The sequence below is a fragment of the Tetrao urogallus genome (genome assembly GCF_951394365.1).
Source record: "Tetrao urogallus genome assembly, chromosome: 6".
In the NCBI taxonomy this organism is placed as follows: domain Eukaryota; kingdom Metazoa; phylum Chordata; class Aves; order Galliformes; family Phasianidae; genus Tetrao; species Tetrao urogallus.
Genome location: NC_136819.1, coordinates 48,576,091 through 48,598,230, shown reverse-complemented (window position 1 = coordinate 48,598,230; position 22,140 = coordinate 48,576,091). Strand labels below are relative to the sequence as shown.

Below are 22,140 nucleotides of genomic sequence, written 5' to 3'. Positions count from 1 at the left end.
TATTACACATGCCAGTCTTGCTATCTACTAACAGCACAGAAACAGAAGAGCAGTGTTAGGAACCTATGCAATATTGGAACCCATAAGGCTTTGGTATCAGCATGCCTGGGCTGGTGGTTGTCCTGCCCACTGGTTCTCCCTGTTGTCTGAGGAAATGATTTAACCACGTTCTGCTGGGACAGACTTATGCTGCGTTGCCATAACAAACCTATGCGTTCAAAGAGATTTCAGCCTGTTCCTCTCTATGAGAATGCCTATCAGCCCAGCCTGGAGTCTTGATTAACCCTTCTCTGCCCCGGGGTGACACCTAGGCACATCAGAGCCTATTGGCCTCTTGGTGGCCTCATTCCTGCTCCCCCTAATTGCAAATTCTCTGTCAGGGCCACAAACAACTCTCTGATCCCTCAGGACCTGCCAGCTCCTGGCACCACCCCAATGGATCTGTCCCCAGCAGATCAGAGCCTGCTGCGTGTCAGCTCAGAGCCTTCACCTGGGGAGGAGGAGGCCCTCCCTAAGAACCTCACTGCCTGGAGCACAATCCTCAGCACATCTCTTCCTAGCAGCAGCTCAAGGCCATGGAGCTGCTCTCCTGCAGCTGGAGCCTTCTGGTGACTTTTTTCTCACTGAGTTTATCCAGCTCAGAGCTTTTCCTCCAAAGCCTCAGGCTTTCCTACAGGCTTCTGCACAGAAATACCGAGCTCTTTTCAGAGAAAACAAGTTTCCACATCAGCTTTTTTTTTTACATGCTTTGTGGGGAAGGACTTTCCTAAGCATGGAGGATTTATCCTTGCGCAATTCAGAGGAATTCAATAGGCCAGCTGAAAACCTGAAGCAGTGCTAGGAAGATGAGGAATGCCTAGAGACATCCGTATGCATGCATTTCTGAAAACTTGTTATCTAGATGGCAATGTGACACTTTGCCAAAACATTCATTCAGTTGGGCAGCCTTGCTGGGAAGGAGGGTGTAATTGCCAAATTCTCTTCCACGTAGAATCACAGGATCATTAGAATTGGAAGGGACCTTTAAAGGCCATCCAGTCCAACACTCTGCAGTAAATAGAGACACCCACAGCTCCATCCGGTGCTCAGAGCCCCATCCAGCCTGACCTTGGGTGGCTCCAGAGATGGAGCATCCACCACCTCTAAAAGCAACCTGTGCCAGTGCTTCTCTACTCTTATTATAAAAAGGAACATCTTATATCCAATCTAAATCTCCCTTTAGTTTAAACAAAGGATGCAGAAAGATTGGAACAGTGAGACAAGATGGCAGAAGAGTCTATCAGGAGGCAAAAGGAACAGGACCCTAAAGAAAAATGGGAGAATACAAATGTTGAGGATTTTTTGAAGGAGAAAAGGAGAGAAAAAGAAAACAAGATTGAAAAGGCAAGATGAGGAAAGAGTGAAGAGTGGGAAGAAGACAAGGGGAGTAGTATAAGAAAAAGCAGATTAGGTAAGAATAAATGCACTGATGTTATGCTTCCATTTTATGTTTTAGTTACACTTCCTCAAGTGAAAATGAGAGATAAGGAGAGGACGGGACCATTGTACTCTCAGGGCCATGGTGTACTCTCACTCCCATGGCCCATACATCTCTGTGAAAAGGGGGAGAGCCCACCAGCACTTTTATTTTTCCAGTTGAACCTCAGGAGAGCGTGGTTTCCAATCACTAAAAGGGAACGAGAAGAAAGCTGCAGCCTTCCAGGAAGCTGGTAGAAGCTCAGCTATGCACGATCCCTGGGGTTCTGCTCTGGTGTTATCTATCTGCTCGAGGCCAATCATCATCTTCCTTCAGAGCTTTTCCACAGAGCTTAAAGCAAAGGCACCAGTGACCCACCCGCATGCAGGAAGCCAGGGTGCAAAAGCTAAACCATTCAGAATGTTCCCCAAGACCACGCAGTACGCATGGTGCTCTGAGAAAACAGCATCCAGCCGCCCCAGCAGCATTTCCAGAGATGTGCTTTCATACCAGCGAGGGCAGAAGGGCAGGAACAGAACATATAAACAACCCTGACACTTCCAGCTTTCCTTTTAACAAATTACTTCAGCTACTGTGAAGAAATATGAGCTCAGCTCATGGTTTAAACCCGCTGGAGTATTTCCAAGGCCTGGGTTTTGATAAGGCATCTTCTACATTAGGGAACATTGTAGTTCTGCACAGGGACTGTCTGCACCCTTGCTGAACTTCGCAAGCAGCGGTATCATTTTTTGTTTTGTCATCATTAAAACCCCGTTGATCCCACTCTTGGAAGGTCAAGATTGTTTGGGCATCAGCTTTTAAGGTAGAGGCAGTGGTGCCCTCACCCTGAAGCAGGGTCTTAGCTGCACTCACCAAGTCAGTAATGACCAGGGCTACGGGCTGCTGCTTGTGTATGGCCACACCTCTGCTGAATGGGAGCCGTGCACATGGGAAATGCTGGAGGGCTTCTCACACCAACCTGCTGTCAGCTTCTGTTCTCCTCAGGTGCTGTCATGCAGCCAAAGCACTTTGAATCTCTTGCATAATCACCTCCCCTGTGGTTACACACTGATGTCATAAATTCAGAATTATGCTGTCAGTGGAAGTTGCTGAAAAGGAGAAGCTGGGCAGGAAGAAAGGAGCCCTACAATGTTGACATCTATGTTTTTGAGAAACTGAATCCAGAACGAGCAGCCAACAGCCAAGGTGATTGATTTTGCAGGCTCTTCAGGCTGCCTGCAGCAGGCACTTCCCTCTTTAATGTGTCACAGAAGCACAAGGGCAATGACAAAACCATCTAACATGGCTGCAAAACTGATCCAGATTGTTAATTTTTGCTTCCTATCCCCGATAACAGCACAGCATGATGGAGATTTCTCTAGTCTAGATTTCTCTTCTCTAGATTCTAGTCTGGAATCTAGAGCAGACTTAGCACATGCAGTGCTGATAACTGGACTCCAAGAACAGCTGAGCCTCCTTTCCTCTGACTAAATGTTATTCCAGGTAATTCCACAGATGCTTATTTCTTAGATGCTACTGCCAAAAATCCATTCACATGCACGGGCACCCAGAGAGCAGGGAGCCATTCTGATGGTTGTAACCTCAGCACCTTGGGGCGCAGATATGTCCACAATAAATGAATGGAAGTGTCTAAGTTAAAGTAATTTGTAGAGAGCCAAAATGTGGTAAAAACAAACCTGCTAATGTTGGATGGTGGAGCTGGTGGGAAGGAGCAATCTTTATGGAGTACATATGACATGGAACTTTCATAAACAGACAAAATACGAGGTCCTAAGGAAAAACCCATGGCCTCCAGTGCCAATGACAGTGTCACAATGCTCTGCCAAAAGGAGATACATGCTTACGCCTTCCACAGCTGGCAGGAGACCAAGGAGAGCCCACAGTGCTGTGAAACATCCTGGCTGACGAAGGTCCCCCAGGAGGCTTTTAGAAATGAACCGTCGCTCTCGCAAATGAGAACAGGTCTACCAAATTTAGCGCTAGATGGGAGTTTTCTCCAAGCTGCCCTCAATACCTCAATGGAAATTATCACAATCTATATTTTAAGAAAGCTGTTCCATTAGGAAAAATGTATTTGCAGCAAAACTGTATGACTAAGGAAAAACATAAATCCCTCTCATGAAGAACATGAACCAGTAACGTTCTTACTCATCCAGCAGTCGATCACATTCATCCAGAAGCAGACAGACCCTTCCTGTTTCAGTCGTCCTCACTCAGGATCTGGTTTCTTACCTCCCACCTTTGGGGCTATGCAGGGACCTGGCTTGGAGCATCTCTTCTGCAGGGCAGCCCTCTGCAAGGTGAGCAGCATGGAAAGGATGATGCTGCTTCAGCACAGCGAGGAATCCAGGCCAGTAATGGAAGGAAAAGATTGCTATTTAGGCTTCTCACAAGCCTGTTCTTTTCACTAGTAATTAAAGTGACATTTTCCATGCCATCTGTAGAAATTTTGAGGATGCAATCAAGTGATCTGTCAACAGTGCTGGTTCCAGGGATGTAGGAGAAAACAGAACAGCTCCTGCTTCTCTGAGCTGAGCTTGAGGAAATGAGGAGTGCCAGCCTTTGCGGGACAGGATCTCTGGTCTCCCCTATGAAATCTTGTCACCTTAATCATTTTGAAGGGAAAGAACATATTCTAAATTTAATTCTTTTGAAGAACAAATTTAATCCAAGCTTTTCATATAGAAAATCTGACTTTGTATTAATTGAAATAGTTTTTTTTTAAAAAAAAAAAAAACAAGTATTTTCTTCATGTATTCAGCATATGAAATATACTTTTTTTTTTTTTTAGTTCACTAGCATTGAAAAGTTGTTTTTTCTTACATTTATCTTTTTGTGTGCTTTTCTTCTTGTTTGTTTGGTTTGTTTAGTACAGCAACTGACTTTACAGAACTCTTCTGCAGAAAATCAGCTCCTGCTGGATTTTAACCACTTGTCAAACCTCAGCACTACCATCAATATATTAGTAATAATTAATATTCAGGTAATAATTCCAGTAAAAAATATAATTAAGTAGAACAAGGCTGCAGTTTTGCTATAATGTACACCCTTCAGGAATAAAATAAATACCTGAAAACAGTCGTAGGAGATAAACAAAACCATGAAAATCTTCTACTTGAAAATAGGTGATTCTAAAAAGCAGATTGATTCTATGCTTGGCTTCTAAGCACATACAAGACAGAGGAAAGTCTTCTGAAATCATAGGTATTGCTTTCTGAGTAGTTTAAGACTGAGTTAAATAGCTATCTTCAGCTCCAGTAGGTAATCACTCAAAAAATCCTCATGCTCAGGGATACACAAGATCCTCATCTTGGGCAAATGTGGCAGTTTTACACCAATAGAATCATGGAAGGAGGGCAAGGAGGAAGGAGCTGAAAGTAGATGCAAAGTCACAGATATTGATGGTCTAGAATCAAAGCAGCAGCATAAATAAGGATGCAGAAGGAAACCAGGAATTCAGCCCCCAAATGACCAGAGGTCACTGGTTTTGTAAGCAGTTAAGGAGAGCAAGACGTGAAGGCAAGGTCTAACTAAGGTAGATGTGCTCTGGGAGCTGAAGTCACAGAAGAGCCTGAAATGAGGGGAAGAGAAACAGGAACTGAAGCCTAGGAAAGCTGAAAGGGACAAGCTGAATGCTTGATAGATGACAGCAATGGGGATGAATCTTTTTTTTTTTTTTTTTTAAGCAAGTTAAACCTGCTTCAGCCAAGTTCAGAGGCATAGAATGATGTGAAGCCCAGCCATCCCTGTAAGTTGGAGAGCTATCCTTGCACTGTATGGAAAGGCGAAGAAAAGGCAACTGCTGCAGAAACAGCATCAGATGAAGGGACATAGGTATAGGAGTCCTAATTGCTGTTGGAAGATTGAAATAAGTTGAAAAATAAACCCTTTCTTTGCTCTCCTATTTTTAGAGAAAAACAAAAAAAGGACATATCTGAGATAAATAAATGCAAGAACCAAAGAACAAGGGTGGAAAAACAGGGAAGAGCTGAAGATTATACATAATAATGGTTAAATTGTGTGGAATTTCGTGGATAATGAAAGGCAAATAACTTCAACAGTCTTCAAAAGGATATTTGGCTCCAAAAGTTACTCATCATTTGCCAGTTCTGCTAATACATTTGTCTTGTTTTCATAGAGGAACAAAGAGAGATTGAACAGTGAAAGTTAGAAACAGAGGAGCAGCAGGAACTCATGTGGGATGGGACTGCTGATAATCCCCTTTGATTAGTAACCTTAGGGATAAACTCCGTTATTTCTTTTAAGGAATAATAGCTTTAAGTGAAGAAGGGGATCCCAAATACAGCCAAAGAGGAGCACAGGAGAAGGGAGATGAAAAAGGAACGGCCAACTCAACTGACAGCTCGCTTTCTCTGCTGCAACAACAAGGGAACTACAATTCTGAAAGCAAAAAAAAAAAAAAAACCTGAAAGGGTCCATGTGCTAAAGCAAAACGATTAATAAGCATGAGGTATGGTGACAATCAACTAGCTATCTACACAAAACCTGGCATTTGAATATTACAGCTTCTCTGGACTGGATTAACATTAGGAAGAGTAGAAACATGTCTTAATTTCACAGATGTCAAACAGTGGGAGACGGATGTTGCCACTGCAAGAAGCTGTTCCACTACTACTCTGTCCATGTACTTCCTTCACACTGCAGCTTCCTCTGCCTTAGTACAAACATTCACACAGCCACATCGCTAAACCCAGGGAGACACCGAGGAAACACATTTGCTGTTCTGTAATTCTCCTAAAGTACATCTCCATTAACTCCTGTAGTGCTGTATGGGACGGGAATAAGAAGCTGGGAGTAAAATCTCTTCAGCGACAGCACTAAACATCATCTGTCTGAAGCGACTGACATCTTGGTTTCAGTCTTACCTGAGGACAAGTTCCTAACACAGAGATGTGTCAGGAGTCCTTGCTGCAAACATCACCCTGTGCAGTGGAACGACCCTCCTCTCAGTCAAGCACTGAGAAATAAATGTTATGTACTAGCAGGCAGAACCAAGGAAGCCTATGGGTGAAAGCAAGCAGTGTGTACTTCTCCCTTTCTGTGGAAGCAGAGCTTCAGTCTCCACATGTGGAGTTCAGGTTCTCAGACACGTGCTAATGCATGAAATTACATATCACAATATTTTATTCCCAAATACTTCCAAAAACTACTCTAATCTTAAATTCACGAGTGTACATCATTAGATAAAAGCCTCTCTCTTCTAGCATTTAATGTTAAGCAAATATATTGTACTACACAGTAAGAATACAGTTGAAAATTCATTTTAATACATGTTTATTGGTGTCCTGCACTTTCAGTGTAGGAGGTTGGAGATGTAATAAAAAAAAGCTTCAAAATTTATTGATATCATTTCATTTAAATCACTCTAAACAACCAGTGCTTTAGAGTCCAGAGAATTAACGCGTCCATTACGAGCAAAATTTTAATATCTTTTTCGAGTCCACCGAAGACTCCTCTCTCTTAAAATTCTTCAGATACATTCCCCAAAGTAAACAATACATTTCAATCTGTGTCACAATCACCATTGATAAGGCCTTCTTAACCATTTTATACCACCTCCACTATTACTTCATTGCAAAACACAATCTTATTTCGTACTATAAATATCCATCCATGCACAAAACACAGGGGCCAGAAGTTACACATTAATATTTCATGTAGGTTTGAAGACTTCCTTTACCCTATGCAGGTTTATGGTACACTTAAAAAGATATCTTTAGACTTGGTCTACTTGGTCTTAAAATACAAATATACAATATCCATAAGCATAAAAAAGTAAAGCTGGATTGCCTTACCATTTGTTATGAACTGCTAAAATCTTATACATGTACAATATAGCATCATGCTGATTAATATACATATTAGTTAAATATATCAACCAATAACGGGGATGTGGTCAAGCTTTTTGTTTCGTTTGCAAAAAGAAATTTGTCATATACAAGTAAAAAGATTTTTAATTGAAACTTCTCCGGAATACCAGAACCACAAAGGCCATCTGTAAACCCTGCTGAGATAGTCAGCTCATCATACCTGCTGCTCCACTCCTCTGAAAAGGAATATAACTCTTCACAGGTGGTACTCAAAGTGTGCTACTCCCAAGAGAAAGTACATTTGCCAGCATTCACATTTGCAGATCCAGAACACTACTGCTTGCATCTCCTTTATGCTTTTTGCATCGACTCCTCGTCCTCTACCAGAAGCAATTCAGTACCTTGACATCGCCAAAGATTTTTCTAAATAAGTACATATACAGTACAAAGTGTAGATAGTGAAAAAGTAAGCACATATATACAGTTTTTGAAAGGCATTTTTGTGACCATTTTAGCAGTGTTTATAGATAACATTTAAGATAGTCACATTCCGCTGATACCACTGCATTGCAAACTGTCAAGCCACATTTCAATATTAAACTTGTACTGCATTGTATATTGTACACAAAAGAAAAACAATCATTCTTAAGGTGTGACAACAATGAAAAAAATCACTAAACTGAGTAAAGTAACCAGCACAGGGCTTAATTTTCCTGAGGTTTGTAAGAATTTTTTAAACAAAAATCACAGTGACCAGGCTAAACTGCAAACATACTGTTAAGTTTTAAATATACAGTTTATACAGAAGTTCTGTGCATGGTCGACTCAACTGTGCACGTTCACAAAGATGTTTCTTCTATATGACTCGCCACTGCATAATACTTGTATCTTTTCCACCTGTGGAGATGAGATGGGTATCTTCACAGAGAAAGTCTACGTTAGTTACATGACTACTGTGTCCACCATACACATGGCTGGGAGCCTAGAAAACACCACATAAGTGAGAATGTAAAGTGTCCTGAAAACACACCATCATAACATTCAAGCTACAATGAAACCAAAGCTTCCTATCACTCTTAAAATACTCCAATATTAAATTAAAATTTAACATTACGCTTAAATAAATTCCTTTGGAGGATACTTAACCATACTTTTTCATGTGTAAATAGGAAAACAACACTTAATACATTTCTCTAACTTACAAAAGTGAATTGTTTTGAAATTCCTTACCCTAAACTGTGAACACGGATATGAGAAGAGATGCACTTTGCCAAAATCATCCCCAGTTGACAGCAGTTTTCTCCCATGTGAACGGCAAACAGCATTGATATCTGTTCCATCTGAACCTTCAGGCCACACACCTGAAACATGGAGGACTAATTAAGTGCTTCTATAATGGAAACAGAAGTGGCTGAAGTGTTTGTTTAAATATTGTTACTTGTTTAAAAAACTATAAAAGTAACTGCAGTTGAGTTAGTACGCATCCTTCAGAAGCAGCAGAAGAGCAGGTCCTAACAACAGGAAATCAAGTACACAAATATTTCAATTTCTCCAGTCAGCAAAGTGCTATTTACTCTACAAGGAAAAAAAAAGGAAGAAACTGTGCTGAATCACAGACATGTCTCAGAGCCTAAAAGAATCTTGGTATGTTTATGTCCCAAATAACACATCACTGCTTTTGTTTTCTCTTCTGTTTATTAACAGAAGTGATAAACATTTCTTCACATTACTGCAGCCTTAGTAACTATCCACGTACGACTCAATGTACTTTGTGTGTATTGTTTACTTCTTGACTTATGGCTCAACAAATTATATGGTTTTAAATGTTATTTAATAATTAATCCCTCAAAAAGAAACAGACTGCTCTAAAATTGTAAATGCTTTTCTTGAAATACAATTACTTACATAAGTAACTCTTCCTCACATACTCTACTCCTTGCTGCCCTTGCAAAAACTGTTGCTCTAAGATTCAACTGTGGACACCACCATACAAGGAAGAAATCTTTAACACTTTCAAATTCCACTTGAGTGCATGCTCTCCCTTCTCTGCCATTATGCTTCAGGATGAGGCATTTGCTGCTCCCTGCTGCTTTTCCTACCCTTTTCCTTAAGGACACCCATGGCAGGGCAGGCACACTCAGTTTCCCTTACCCCTTTCCCATCAGAATGGGAATCTATCCCTACTGTGGAACAGTAGCTAAACAAACTAGTTTGGATTTCCATGCAGTTCTTCCCAAATATAAATCTTTGCATCCCTCCACAGAAAAAAAAAAAAAAAAAAAAAAAAAAAACCACTAAGAGGAAGTTATTTCATCATGTCTTTATGCAAGTGATCTTTAAGAAGTTGCACATTATTGCAAATACAATGAAACTGTATTGATTTGCCAGACTGCCAGTTACTCGCTATTCTGACCTGTGTGGGAACATCTCTTTGCTACATAAGGGATACCAAAATAAAAGGCAGGGAAGAAAGAGAAGGAATGCGCAAAGAAGAAATGCAATAACTGCTACTGGTGAATGCTACATAGAATGAAGAGACACAGAAAAGCTGTTTTAAATAACTGCCTTGAGAGAAAACAGGCTGAAAAGCAGACAGGAGCTTTCTCAAGATGTTTTGATGATAAGCTGAGAACCCCCAAAAGAAGTGGTTTGAAGAACAGAATTGTTATTTCAAAACAGGGAAAGAATTATATCAGTTTTGTTTGTTTTACTTTGGGAATGCTGTGCTCTTTCAAAATGACTTCAGTGCCACACTGTTTTTCTTAGTACATAAGTTAATCTCATTTGCTGAAAAATTAGCCCAGTTTTTCTCCCCCATTCTCTGCAGAAATAATAACAGACCACTTCCATTTTCTCTCGTTTGAAGAATGATGCCATGCTCTTCTCTTTTTGTAAATTCATTCATTCCATCTCCTCTCACAGAACAATATATAGATGTGTAATTATTCTTGTTTGTCAGCACTTGGGCTATGTTATCTGTTGGTCCCATGCATAAAAGCCAGAAGCAGTATTCCAGCTGTTACTGAAGCAGATGCTGATAAATGGACAATTATTTCACATTTTGCATGGCATCCTTTTCATTACATGCCCCTCTAATGCATCTGCCTTTTTTAATAACAGCATAATAGTGTTGAGTCATTTTCAGTTCACATGCAAGAGTAATCTGATCTTTCTGCACAGAGCTGCTCTCTTGCCTGTTAGCCTCTATTCTCTATTTGTACAACTGGGTTCTGCTGTTCAAGGCTTACAACCTTCTTATGTCTCCCATAGAATTACCTTGTTTTTTCATACCATTCTTCTGTTTGTCAGCTTACTAATCCTGCAGCTTTGTGCCACCTACAAATTATATTCACTTATCATCCATGCTATTCAGAGTCTAAAATAAAATTCATGGTACAGCCTCCTAGACACTTTTCAACCAGCCAGCCTCATCTCTGCTTTGCTTGCAATGCTTTGATGTTTTTCAAAGCCCTAACATTTCTTCTATTCCTGTTCTTCATCCTCAAAAACTGATTTTTCTAAAATAGAGACAAAACAAACACGCAATATGACCTCAGGCCTTTGGTTCTGTATCCAGCAGCCCAAGGTGCTCTTTGCAAGAGCCTACAGATCAGGAAACCTTTTCTTTTGTCCTGTGCACGTGTTTGTATCACTAATATATCCCACACTGAACACATTTCCTTACATGGTGCTGAATTTCAAGTAGTTCTAGGCTGACTGTCTTGTTTCCATACCTGAAGACAGGTGTTCAACAGACCAGTGTTCATTCTCCATCTAGCCTTGATTATGATGAACTGCAAATGCTATGCATGTTTATCTGTGATTTTTAACACGGTTCTACTTGAGTGAGAAAATATCCCTACTTCAAGTCAGCCAGCAGTTACTGAACTACCAGTATCCTAAATATCTCTTGTCCTAGATGACATGGTTGCATCTTGTACGGCCAGTGGGGCAATCCTGGCAAACATTTTAAAACTGCTCATATTGACTGCTCAGAGGCCACAATGTACTGAAGGACAGAGTGACTTTCAACATTACTAGACTTGCTTCCAATTTATAAGATTCTTCAGTTTATTTTTAAAGCCACTAACTTTGCACTTTATCCTCTCCACATGGGCTCTGAAGTACATGAATTGACAGATATTAATTCCACCCTTTTCCATGTTTCCAGTACCTTTCTGCTTCTCGGTAAGGTCCTGAAAATAAATACTGATGGTCTTGAGATTATTTTTATCAGTTGTTTCTACAGATATAACAATGTTTGTCACAGTCTGATACTTTGAAAAATACCTAAATTTGAAATTAATTCCTCCCTACCCAAAGTACAGGCCTTACTGATACTAACTGGGGTAGCCTCAGGTTATAGGTCTCCTAGTTAAGACACATACAAGAAAAAAAAAAAGTCCTAACACCTCAGCTTTCACAGTATCAACTCTCCTCCTCCTCCTCTCCATGCAGCATCTCAATACTCACTGTTCAATTATTACTGTACATGCCACAACTGTACATGACATTTGGTTCGTCCTCCAACAGATTCTACTCTCAGTATTCCTCTTCCTTTTAGGTTTAACCAGTTTAACAGTTTAACCAAGTTGCTGTCTTGCAGCCATTTCTATCTTTCCTCTGTTCTAGCAGTGTTTCCAATCACCAGATTAGTTAAAAACTACTACACTTCCCCAACTCCTGTTTTCCAACTTCAGATATTCCCAAATAGAACTTTGGATTAATGCATTTTGCCTCTCTGAAGTCCATTAATTTCATTTTGTTACTTTATTTTCCATCCTGTATGACCTCCCTGATTCCAGTAATTCCTACACAGGATGTGTTCACACACTCAGTAAGTTCATTCCACCTCAATTGAATTCTGCCTGGAGTAAACTCCCCTCTAGTTCCTCATCTATTTTCCCTATGAAAATAGTTTGGAGACCTTGCTGGGTAGCCACTGTACTGCACTTCTTTTCCCCAAAGACACTGAAATTGTTAAAATTTCACATCCAGTTCCTGTGCTTAAAGCAGCTCCTGTGCTTTGACTGATCTGCTACGTATTAGAAAAATTCAAATCATTTATGCTTCTGTGAGGATGGGCAGCCTTGTCCTCACTAAAATTCTTTTTCTTCACCTATAATTATTAAGTTATCTTCGTACCTCTCCAGTCTGAACCTAACACTGTATTTATGAATCATCAATACATACAGCACTGGGTTCTTTACTTCTATATCACATACCCTTTTTGAATAATTTACACTCTTCCACTTTAAAATTTTATTTATTGATTAACTTCCTCACAATTTCTATTACATTAATAAAATAATAATTGTGATAATTACTCATGTTAACATCTACCCTTACTTATTCCTCATACTTGTTGCTTTAACAGCAATATGTAGTTTAAAATAAACCTGTTCTGCATAGAAGGCTAAGAATAAAAACGTATGCAATGTTTCCGTAGGTTCCCCACACGTGAATCTTTGACATTAAATGCAAAGACTTTGTAACTTTCTGTCAGATGTAATCCAACCCCAAGCACTGTGGACTTGAATACATTAACAGTTTTATGAAGGCTTCCATCCCTCGTGTGAGAAAAGCATGATGTTAACATGCAGCCTTGCTCCTCTTACTAAGGCTGTGTGTTGTTGCAATACCCAAGCAGTGCCTGTCAGTTAAACATTACCAAATCTGAATATTTCTTCCTGGCATATTGTTACTGCCATCCCATCTTTTAGGCTGTAAAAACATGTCCTTTCTGGCTGGTTTCAAACACATCAGTGCATTTATTCTGCCTGAAACAAAGGCAAAAATCTTCTCTGCTTACTGCTTATACTAAAACAGACTCATCTTTGAACATATTTTATGGCTTCCTATGGCTCTTGCATTCAGCTTTAATGATGATCTGTTTAGTTCTGCACGTACTGTGGAATAAATAAATAAAAATACTGCACGCAATAGGACACAGCTCCTTCAAAAGCAGTAGAAAACTCTTAGAAACAATTCACCATGATTTTATTACACTTTTACTTCTTTCATGTCATTTAAATGTTGCATATTCTATCAAATTGGCATCAAATTACACTGAACTACATAATGATAGGTCTGCCATCCCTTTTGTGTTTGCAAAGTAACCAGCACAAGGAAACCGGTCTGATGAGATTTGGCCCAGTGGCCACATAAATGACTGACAACTCAATAGAAATGGAACCTGAAATTGAAAGAGATGAGAAGGCAGCACTAGTGTGACAGAAAGGGCAGAGTGCAGTTTCTTCCTTTTCCTCTCACTTGTGTCTTAATTTAATATTTATACTTGTAGCTAGCAAGAATATTAAATCACGGCCTTTCTGGGTTGAAAGACAACGACAGATTGCAAAAAGAATGGCATAACAGAAGTTCTGTATTTACCCCTGAAGTATGAATAGTCATGTTTCACAAGAGAAAATTGGCATCCACAATATTTGTGAATAACAGGAATGATTAAAGCTTCTGAGAGGAAAGATACTTACCAAAAACATGGAATCCTAAAGTACAGGTGTACGTGGCCCATTCTATATCTCTTGTTGTTTCAACACTCACTACTTGTTTACAAGCAGAAGGGATCCCTACAAAAAAAAAAAAAAAAAAAAAAAGAGAAAAAAACAAGAAGGTATGATGAACACTTAATTTTCAAATCAGATAGATTTTGATTGCAGCAGATGAATTAAAACATATGGTCTATCTTGGCAGCTATATGTTTCATTTAAATTTTAAATCTGAATTAGACTGCATGAACTGTATACAAAATGATTAAGTATGATTTTTTACTTACAATACAGGATTTCATAGTCCCCTGAATTAGACACAAGATATTGTGAGTTAACAGACCAATCCAGATGAGTAATGAAGCTGGAATGACCCTACAAGAGAAAAATACAGCATTAACTGAACAGTATCTCTCTCTTGATATAACGACAACCACACTAATAGTGCTACAAAACATACTTATGGTGTCACTGAACCAGGAGGAAAAAGAAAGGTTACTTACCGAACATTTGCCAATTCTTGTGTACTTTCTTCCATTTTCATTCACACCATATATATAAATAGAGTTGTCATGGGAACCTATTGCCAGGAAATTCCCATCTAAAAACACAACATACAACTAATTATTCCAGTAGGAAAAGTTATACTATAGGAACTGTACATAAAGGCTGTGATCTTGAAAAAGGATGGTCTTGAAAACTTTTAGTTTTTAAGTTGTGTTTGATGTGTGTGTGTCAAGGCTATTATAACACTGCAAGTTCATATAGAAAATATTGCTATTAGAAATATATGACACTTCTGGAAACAGCGACAGCCCACTTAGAGTTAACTTGATTGCAACAACCTGCACAGTTCAGTTGCATTTGTTTTCCCATTCCCAGTGAAGCCAGAACAAATGCAGTGAATAGAGTGGAGGCAGCGGGCTCCAGAGAGTAAGACATCAACCATACAGGGCCAGTGTTACACTGCATATTTATTTTCAATTGAAGTATTTCAAGTGGGAAACAATCTTAAAATAAATAAATGCAAAGAATTAAAAAGTAGTAAATAAATGCTCTCAAACCTGGTGAGTAACGCATTACTGACAGCTGTTCGTTTCCATCTGTGTGTACAGTGACCAAGTCTTTTGTTTCTGTGTCAAACACAAACCACCTGTTGTAAATACAGAAAGAGACTAATAAGCCATTCCATAAGAAATTTAAATTTACTACAACGTTAACCAACTTTTGTTCTGTCAAAAAAGCATAAGTTTCACACCGGTGAAAGAAAAACAGCAACTCCCACTCATTTTGCTTAATTATTACTATACCAGGACAGTTCCTTTCCAATGTTTGTTAACCAGAATAACTATCTGACATTGATCCAGATAGCAATCCTCAGATTTTATTGTTATACTCTTCATTAGAATAAAGAAAAAAAAATTATATTTAATGACCCTTTTCCTTTAAGACTCCTCTATGCTATATTAACAATTCAATTGATGAGTACATTAACTCATAGAACAAAAGGATCTAGACCATTCTCTTTTGACATGATGATCAGCTTTATTAATTTACTTTTAATTAAAATTTGATTTTGGTATTATGTACAAGGGACAAATATAAAAATTGCATTTCAATACTTGCATCAAAGCATTAATGACAAAATATAGTGCTGATGATAATCTAATGTAAAGAATCCTCACAAGGCTTCTAACATAATTTTGGGGACAAATAATCAAATACTCTTGGCTCACAATCTATAAGCATTCTGTATGTTTTCACTTAAGCACAACTGCTCTCAGTACTAATGGCAAAGTCTGCCCTCAAGTGACATTAAAGTAGAGGCTGAAATTACGGCAAAGGCACTCTGTTATGACTTGGACAATCCCAGTTAAACCAGGGGTCTGCCACAGATCCAGGATGTGACCAGTGGCTCAATCCCTTGTATAAAACAGAGGTACTATTTTTCACCCTGCTTTTTGTCTGTCTTGTCTACAGATTACACTCTTCAGGCAGAAGAAGCCTCTTCATATGCATTTTAACACTACATCTAGCACAGCGAGACATTTGCTGAAATTTTGTTAAAGCTTTTTGACATTAGTGCATCAGAAATAATAAACCACTTATTAAATCTTCAAATGAACATTTCTTTTCTGAGGGATTTCCTTCATGCTGCCTTCTAAGCCTCAGACAAGCTCTCTGTACACACCAGCAAATGTAATTGCTTATCTCAGACTCCTCCATTCAACTCTCCTTTGCCGTGATCGACACAGATTTAACACGTAGGTCACTGGTACCATGAGAGCACCTCCCATCCACCATCTGATGCTGACCCAGACTGCCAGTTCTGCCAAAATCTGCCTCCTGGCACTGATCTGAGACTCACACTCTCAGGACAGACACCATTTCTTCATTCCATGTTCATGCAATACTCTGCAAACAGTGCACTACTCCAAGACTAGAATTTCTCATCACTAAAGAAGCACAAATAAATTTCATTATCAAATCCAATTCAAATCAGTGGGGGATGAACATATATCAGGCATACATCTGCAAGTCAAGAACACGAACTTGGATGCAGTGAGCTGGAAAAATCATGCTGTTTGTTAGTGCCCAAGGCATATATCTGTGCATCTTACCTTCCAGTTAGCGTCCCTACTGCAACAACAGCTGCTGAAGGATGAAAACCTGAAGACTGTGCTGGATCCTAAAATGTTGCACAAGGAAACATTTGTTTTTAGCAGTCCAAGTAATAACAAAGAACAAAATTAGTTATCTTCTGCAGGAACAGAGTAAGCTTCTCTTTCTCATTTTTTCTTTAAGTAGAAATTTGAGAAGAAAAAAATACCATTTTTAGCTGACTGAAATATTACCCAATAGATTTTTCTCTCTATACAAGGCTACTGCTTTCTTCACTATCTAATCCAAAAGTAACTTGTCAAAAGATTTCATAGTAACAACACTGGCATTGGCAACTTCTCAACAAATCACAAACAAGTAAGAGACAAAAATAGCTTGTTAAATTAGAGTTGACCTGAGAACTAATTACCAAAGCTGCAGTTTACCTGATGCCTTAATGAACAAGCAAGAATATGGCTCAAAAGTATGCATCTCTTACAGCTTAGTTGCAGATTAGGATACAAACTGAGTTTCTTATTTTTATATGCAATTCTAAAAAGGAGATTATTGTCAAGATAGATAAATAACTCTTTTCTTATTCAAACCGTATGCACTTAGAGAAGAAAAAACAACTCCGATGTAATGGACCCACCGCTGTTGCCATCAGCCTTTCTCAAAAGAATAAATAAAGGTGAGCAAAGCAATTCTTAAACATTTTCTTGGAGATTGCTTTATATTTGCAAAACTACAGCTATATATTCATCAAAGCTCATGGGAAGCCATAATCAGCTGCACTCCAGTCTTGTTTTTCAGAGGACACCATGGATAAGCCAGTAGAAACTTTGACCTTTTTGAGCTGATGACTGCTTTGTTCCTGAAACAGCTGCTTATCTGGCTAATAGATCCGTTCAAATTCTCATCTTCAAGTAATGAGATAATTACTTGTAAGTGCTCTCCTCTTTAGAATACAGGAGAGCAAAGTGCCAAATTTTGCACTTCTCTTCTGATTACAGGCCTGAGAAAACATTCCTGTCACAACAAATATATCAGAAATACTGATCTATTATTCCTTAAGCTTTATAGAGGCTGTATGCATAAAACCATACCTTTACATCTAGGGAGCCTACCAGAATGGGCCCTAGGCAATTTGGTTTAACTTATCAATGATTTTCATAATCTAAGGGTGCTAGTAATAATTTCATGTTGCATTTGGCATCTTGGTAATAATGTGATTTGCAAACACATTGAGATTTTAGCAAGTCTCATGATTTAATGAGCCTGCACTATTCCTATGGACTAAAGCAAGGTAATTTATTTTTAAATCTAAATCACATTATCACATCTTAAATCCTAAAGTGATCAGGAGGTAAGAAAATATAATTACCTGTCTGCCACTCAAGCCAAACTCTTAGTATTTCTGATTCCCATTTTAACAAGAAAACTACTATTATTTCTTTAATTTCTTTGCACCTAACTGTCTTTATAACCTAGGCACTGACCTATGAAAGTGCTGCTTAATTTCTAGAGCAGCAGAACTTTTGATTCGGACTCTTCAATCAATTTAATTCAGCAGCTTTTCACATCAACAAAAATACAGGTCCTAGAACATACGACCTTGTTTGGACAGAATAAACACCTTTATCTGCATCCCCAAGAGTGATTTAACAAACGCATACAATTGGTACAGGATACCACAAAAGACAGTATAGCAAATAGCACTCTGTTAAGACTTTCGATCTTCTTGCATTAACACACATACTGTATTTACTATTATCAGTACTAGCTTTAACTTTAAATGTTATGGGGGCCTGAATAATGAGCAAATTTCTCATGAAAAAAGTTGCATAGTTAAGAGTTTTGAAACCTCATGTGAACTAATAATTATTTATTACATTGCACAGAAAGCAATATGAGGTTCATCTGTAAGTTAATGGCTACAGCTTTATTTGTAGACCTGAGTATTTCATATATATACGCATGCCATTTTCTGGCTCTTTTTTTTTTTTCGTGAAACAATTTTTCCACTATACAGAAGACAGATAAGAAACACAAAGAAAAAAAGCTTGGATTATACTGTTCAGTATACTCATCTCCAAAGAATGCACCTATAACAAGATGTGAATAGAAGACTGATTAGAGGAAAAGAAAAAAAGCAACAGTGGCATCTCAAATCAGAAACAAAAGCATCACTTCAGTCTCTGGGAGAAAATAATGTCGTCTTTTGGATAAATATTTAGAGATAGAATTGGTGTCAAAAAATTTGTTCAAAAAAATCTGTTCTTGAAGATCCATGGAAAAATTCAGATCATGTTATCACGTAGCCAATAGGAGTGTGCATATGAGCAGATGAGTGCCTAAGTACCACAAAAAACCAAGTCTATACTCTGTATTCTGTACCTAGACATGAAACTGATATCAGAGACACGACAATACGTTTCAAAAAATGTGTTTTCTTTTGTGGATACAATGTATTAAAATCCCAATAAAATATAGAACACAGATAAAAACTAAAAAAGACACCAAAGGATTCTTTTCTTCTTTGATTTTCACTATTACCAGCAAGTGCAAACCAGATCAGAAATACTTTTAAATTATAAATCCTTCCTAACATTTCCTAGTAAAAAAAAAAAGTTTTGAGAGTCAGTAACACACCTCAACGTGATGCAGCACAAACATCCACACAACCCAGGGCATAAAAACTTTGGTTTTAATAGTCTTCCATTTTCAGAAAAATTTTTACACCCACTTTTGATTCTTATAGCTAATACTAAGATACTTCACATCAATAATTGTATTAAAAACTCAAACTGAGAAGCGCTGTAGGAGTCAACTTGCGTTTAAAAACTTGTACCTCTATAATCTTGTTCCAGATAGGACGGTGAGTCGTAGCATCCCAGAGGGTAATGTGTTTGTCATGTCCACAAGTGAAGAACTGAGGTTTAGAGGAATGGACTGCAAGTCCCCACAGCTCATCAGTGTGACCCTATACAAACAAACACATTTTTAAATGAGGACAATAACAATAAAGCTAAGCATGTTTAAAGAAGTTTAAGGTGAGTAAATTACGTATTAACACATTAGAAAACTATATTGCTTTGGACAGATGTTAATAACTATTAAGTTACATTTCTTGCCAAAAGTACTGTAATCACAAATGAAATAGATTCATATTTAGGAAACTTATGGTTGACTCCATACTTTCGTAGCTACTACATACCTAAAGACTTGAAAGGCAACAGCTTACCTGGGTTATAGGGAAAAAGTCTCCTGACAGTGTCCCCTGTAGGACAAAATTTCTGGTAGTTCCTATTAGCACAACATCACCTTTTCCTTCAGCCACTGTTCTTATTGGACCAAATTGCTCTGGAATCTGTGTTCAGAACAGACAACATAGTGGTGAGACTATAAGATGATTTGTCAAGTATGACTTTTTTTTCTTAAAGGCATATGGCCTAGCAAATGCAGTTTAAAGTGCTGCACAGCGAAGAAACAAAATGGATGGAATATACATTCTTGATTTCCAGAAGTTTGTAACAGCTTGCATCAAACAATTCTTATCTATAGAACATTATATTTGTAAAGATAAGCCAATAATTTCAAAGAGAAAAGGTTCTTTCACGCAGCGTTAACTTGATCATGTTTTAAGTGCAACTATGATATCAGATTAAGCGTTTTCATTCAGAGATATTATCAGGCTTTATATCACTTGTATACAGTACACCTGCAAGGTATGTGCCTTTAATTGCAGCATAGGTTCTGAAAGATTCACTACTAGTCTCCAATATAAAATGCAAGAGAAAAGTGTAAATTTTAAAATATCAAGGAATACCAAAAAGGGTGAACAGGTTATTAGGTACCACAGGCTTATTATCAGAGGATATCACATTTTACTGTGGATTTGTTTCTTCACAGAATGCGTATCCGAAAGGAAAGAAAATGATTTCAAAAGGCAGTTTGAATTTCAGTTTGAGTAACAGAGCAAATTTAAAGATAGGTGATTTCACCTCAGTTTTGTGAAGTTTTTGGTAATTTCCATTCCAAGATATTAACTTTCGGTCTTTTCCTCCTCCTGACACTAGCGTGCCATCTCGCAGCATGCAGAGTGCAAATATTCCACCCTCATGTGCCCCTTGAACCGCATGGCTTATTCTGTTGGTGCCTGGATATAAGGAGAAGAAACACTGCTAGTGAAGCACTCAGCTTAATAGCTCTTTTTTCCCCGGGCTTTATTTCTTTCTCCATTTCTCTACCTGCCAAGGATTGCACCTAAAGAATGCTAATGGTGGGAATGGAGTGTTGTGCCAAAACACTCGTATCCACGAAAGAGACAACATGAGTCCTAAGAATATATTCTCCTGCATGGCAAAAATGAGAAGTATTCATGCTCCTAGCCAAACACAAATAAAGCTCAACAGGTTTCCTTAACACTTTTCTTGGGAAGTTGACTTCATGTTTGATCTCAAGTAGCACTACACACATTATTAACAACGAAACAATAACCCAATCACTTTTTATCATCCAAGGACACCTCACAGTCATCAGAAACCATCAGCAACCTTGCTTGTACTGAAGACAAGGTGACAAGTCTCTTCTGGTCTAGCATAAGGTGTTGAATCACATCCCAAGAGAGCCGGTACCTCTTTATTGATGAACGTAGTATTTTCAAGTACCTATTTAGCATCAATACACCTCTAAAACAACTACATTAAACATATCTAACTTGAGAATTATTACAGTTATGAAATATAAATAAATTATTTGTGGTTCTGTTACTTAAAAATGTACTTAAATGTAGCCCAAGTGAGGGATGGGTGCAAGTTAGGAAGAAAGAATTGTTTTGTCAGCCACAGAATCACATTTCCTTCTAGCCACACCTACGGACACAACGTGTCAGCTACAAATGCTTTCAAATGAGGGAACTTCTCCCTAGAGCTACTCTGTACTGGTGGGATCAGTCCAGCCCTGAACATAAAGCTCTGAGGGAAAAACAGCAAAAACATAGAAAATTAGTTGCACTAAGCTGTACTAAAGTAAGAAATTAAGAACAAAGGTGGTGGTGTTTGGTTTTTTTTTGTTTTTGTTTTTTTTGTTTGTTTGTTTTTGTTTTTTTTCAACTCCAAAAAACAACAGAGGTGAGGAGATAGAAAGTAATTCCCTTTTGTTTCTGGGATGGGGTCAGGACAGATCACCTGCAGCCAAAGTAGAAAAGAGCACTGGCATGAAGCAAATTGGCACCTGAGCACGGCACTGACCCTGCCACGCAGCTGCCACTATCTCCCTTGTTTGTTGTCAGTCCAAAATAACCAAGAGCAGGAAGGGGAGGGAATACACAGTTTCTTAATTTCATTGCAGTGTTCAAATGTCTTGGTTTAAAGGAAAAAGACAAGGAGAATAAAAAAAAGAAACTAAGGTTCAAAAACACCACTCAGCTCCATCCACAACAGTGCCATAATATACCAACTGCCCAAAAGCACAAACAGAAAACTAATAGCTTCTTAGCTAATAGTCCTCAGATGGCAAAAGTCTACAAAAAACAAATGAGTAAGGTCCAACCGTGTAACTGATTCACCGTGTTGCTTCCAGGTTGTCTGTCGCTCACTTTATGTACTTTGGGAAAAGGCACAAAGTAAACAAGGAGCCGCTGTCATCCATATTCCTTACTCTTTTACTAATAAGCTTCCTTTAGGGAATTCTCCTTATTTCTATGCACTGCATCTCACAT

General features: G+C 38.4%; 1 protein-coding gene across 3 annotated transcripts in view; it reads right to left on the bottom strand.

The window, feature by feature from the left end:
- Positions 1-8,164: 8,164 nt before the first annotated feature.
- EML1 (EMAP like 1) overlaps positions 8,165-22,140 on the bottom strand; it is a gene marked incomplete at both ends in the record, with an annotated part of 77,478 nt that continues 63,502 nt past the window's right edge. For 2 of the 3 annotated variants that reach the window (XM_079536786.1, XM_079536787.1), the window contains 10 exons: positions 8,165-8,290; positions 8,539-8,669; positions 13,803-13,898; positions 14,105-14,192; positions 14,321-14,418; positions 14,882-14,970; positions 16,439-16,506; positions 19,270-19,401; positions 19,663-19,788; positions 20,423-20,577. In XM_079536786.1, coding sequence (XP_079392912.1) covers positions 8,165-8,290; positions 8,539-8,669; positions 13,803-13,898; positions 14,105-14,192; positions 14,321-14,418; positions 14,882-14,970; positions 16,439-16,506; positions 19,270-19,401; positions 19,663-19,788; positions 20,423-20,577 — 1,109 coding nt within the window. The remainder of the gene's footprint in view (positions 8,291-8,538; positions 8,670-13,802; positions 13,899-14,104; positions 14,193-14,320; positions 14,419-14,881; positions 14,971-16,438; positions 16,507-19,269; positions 19,402-19,662; positions 19,789-20,422; positions 20,578-22,140) is intronic. The other variant, XM_079536788.1, reaches the window with a different exon arrangement.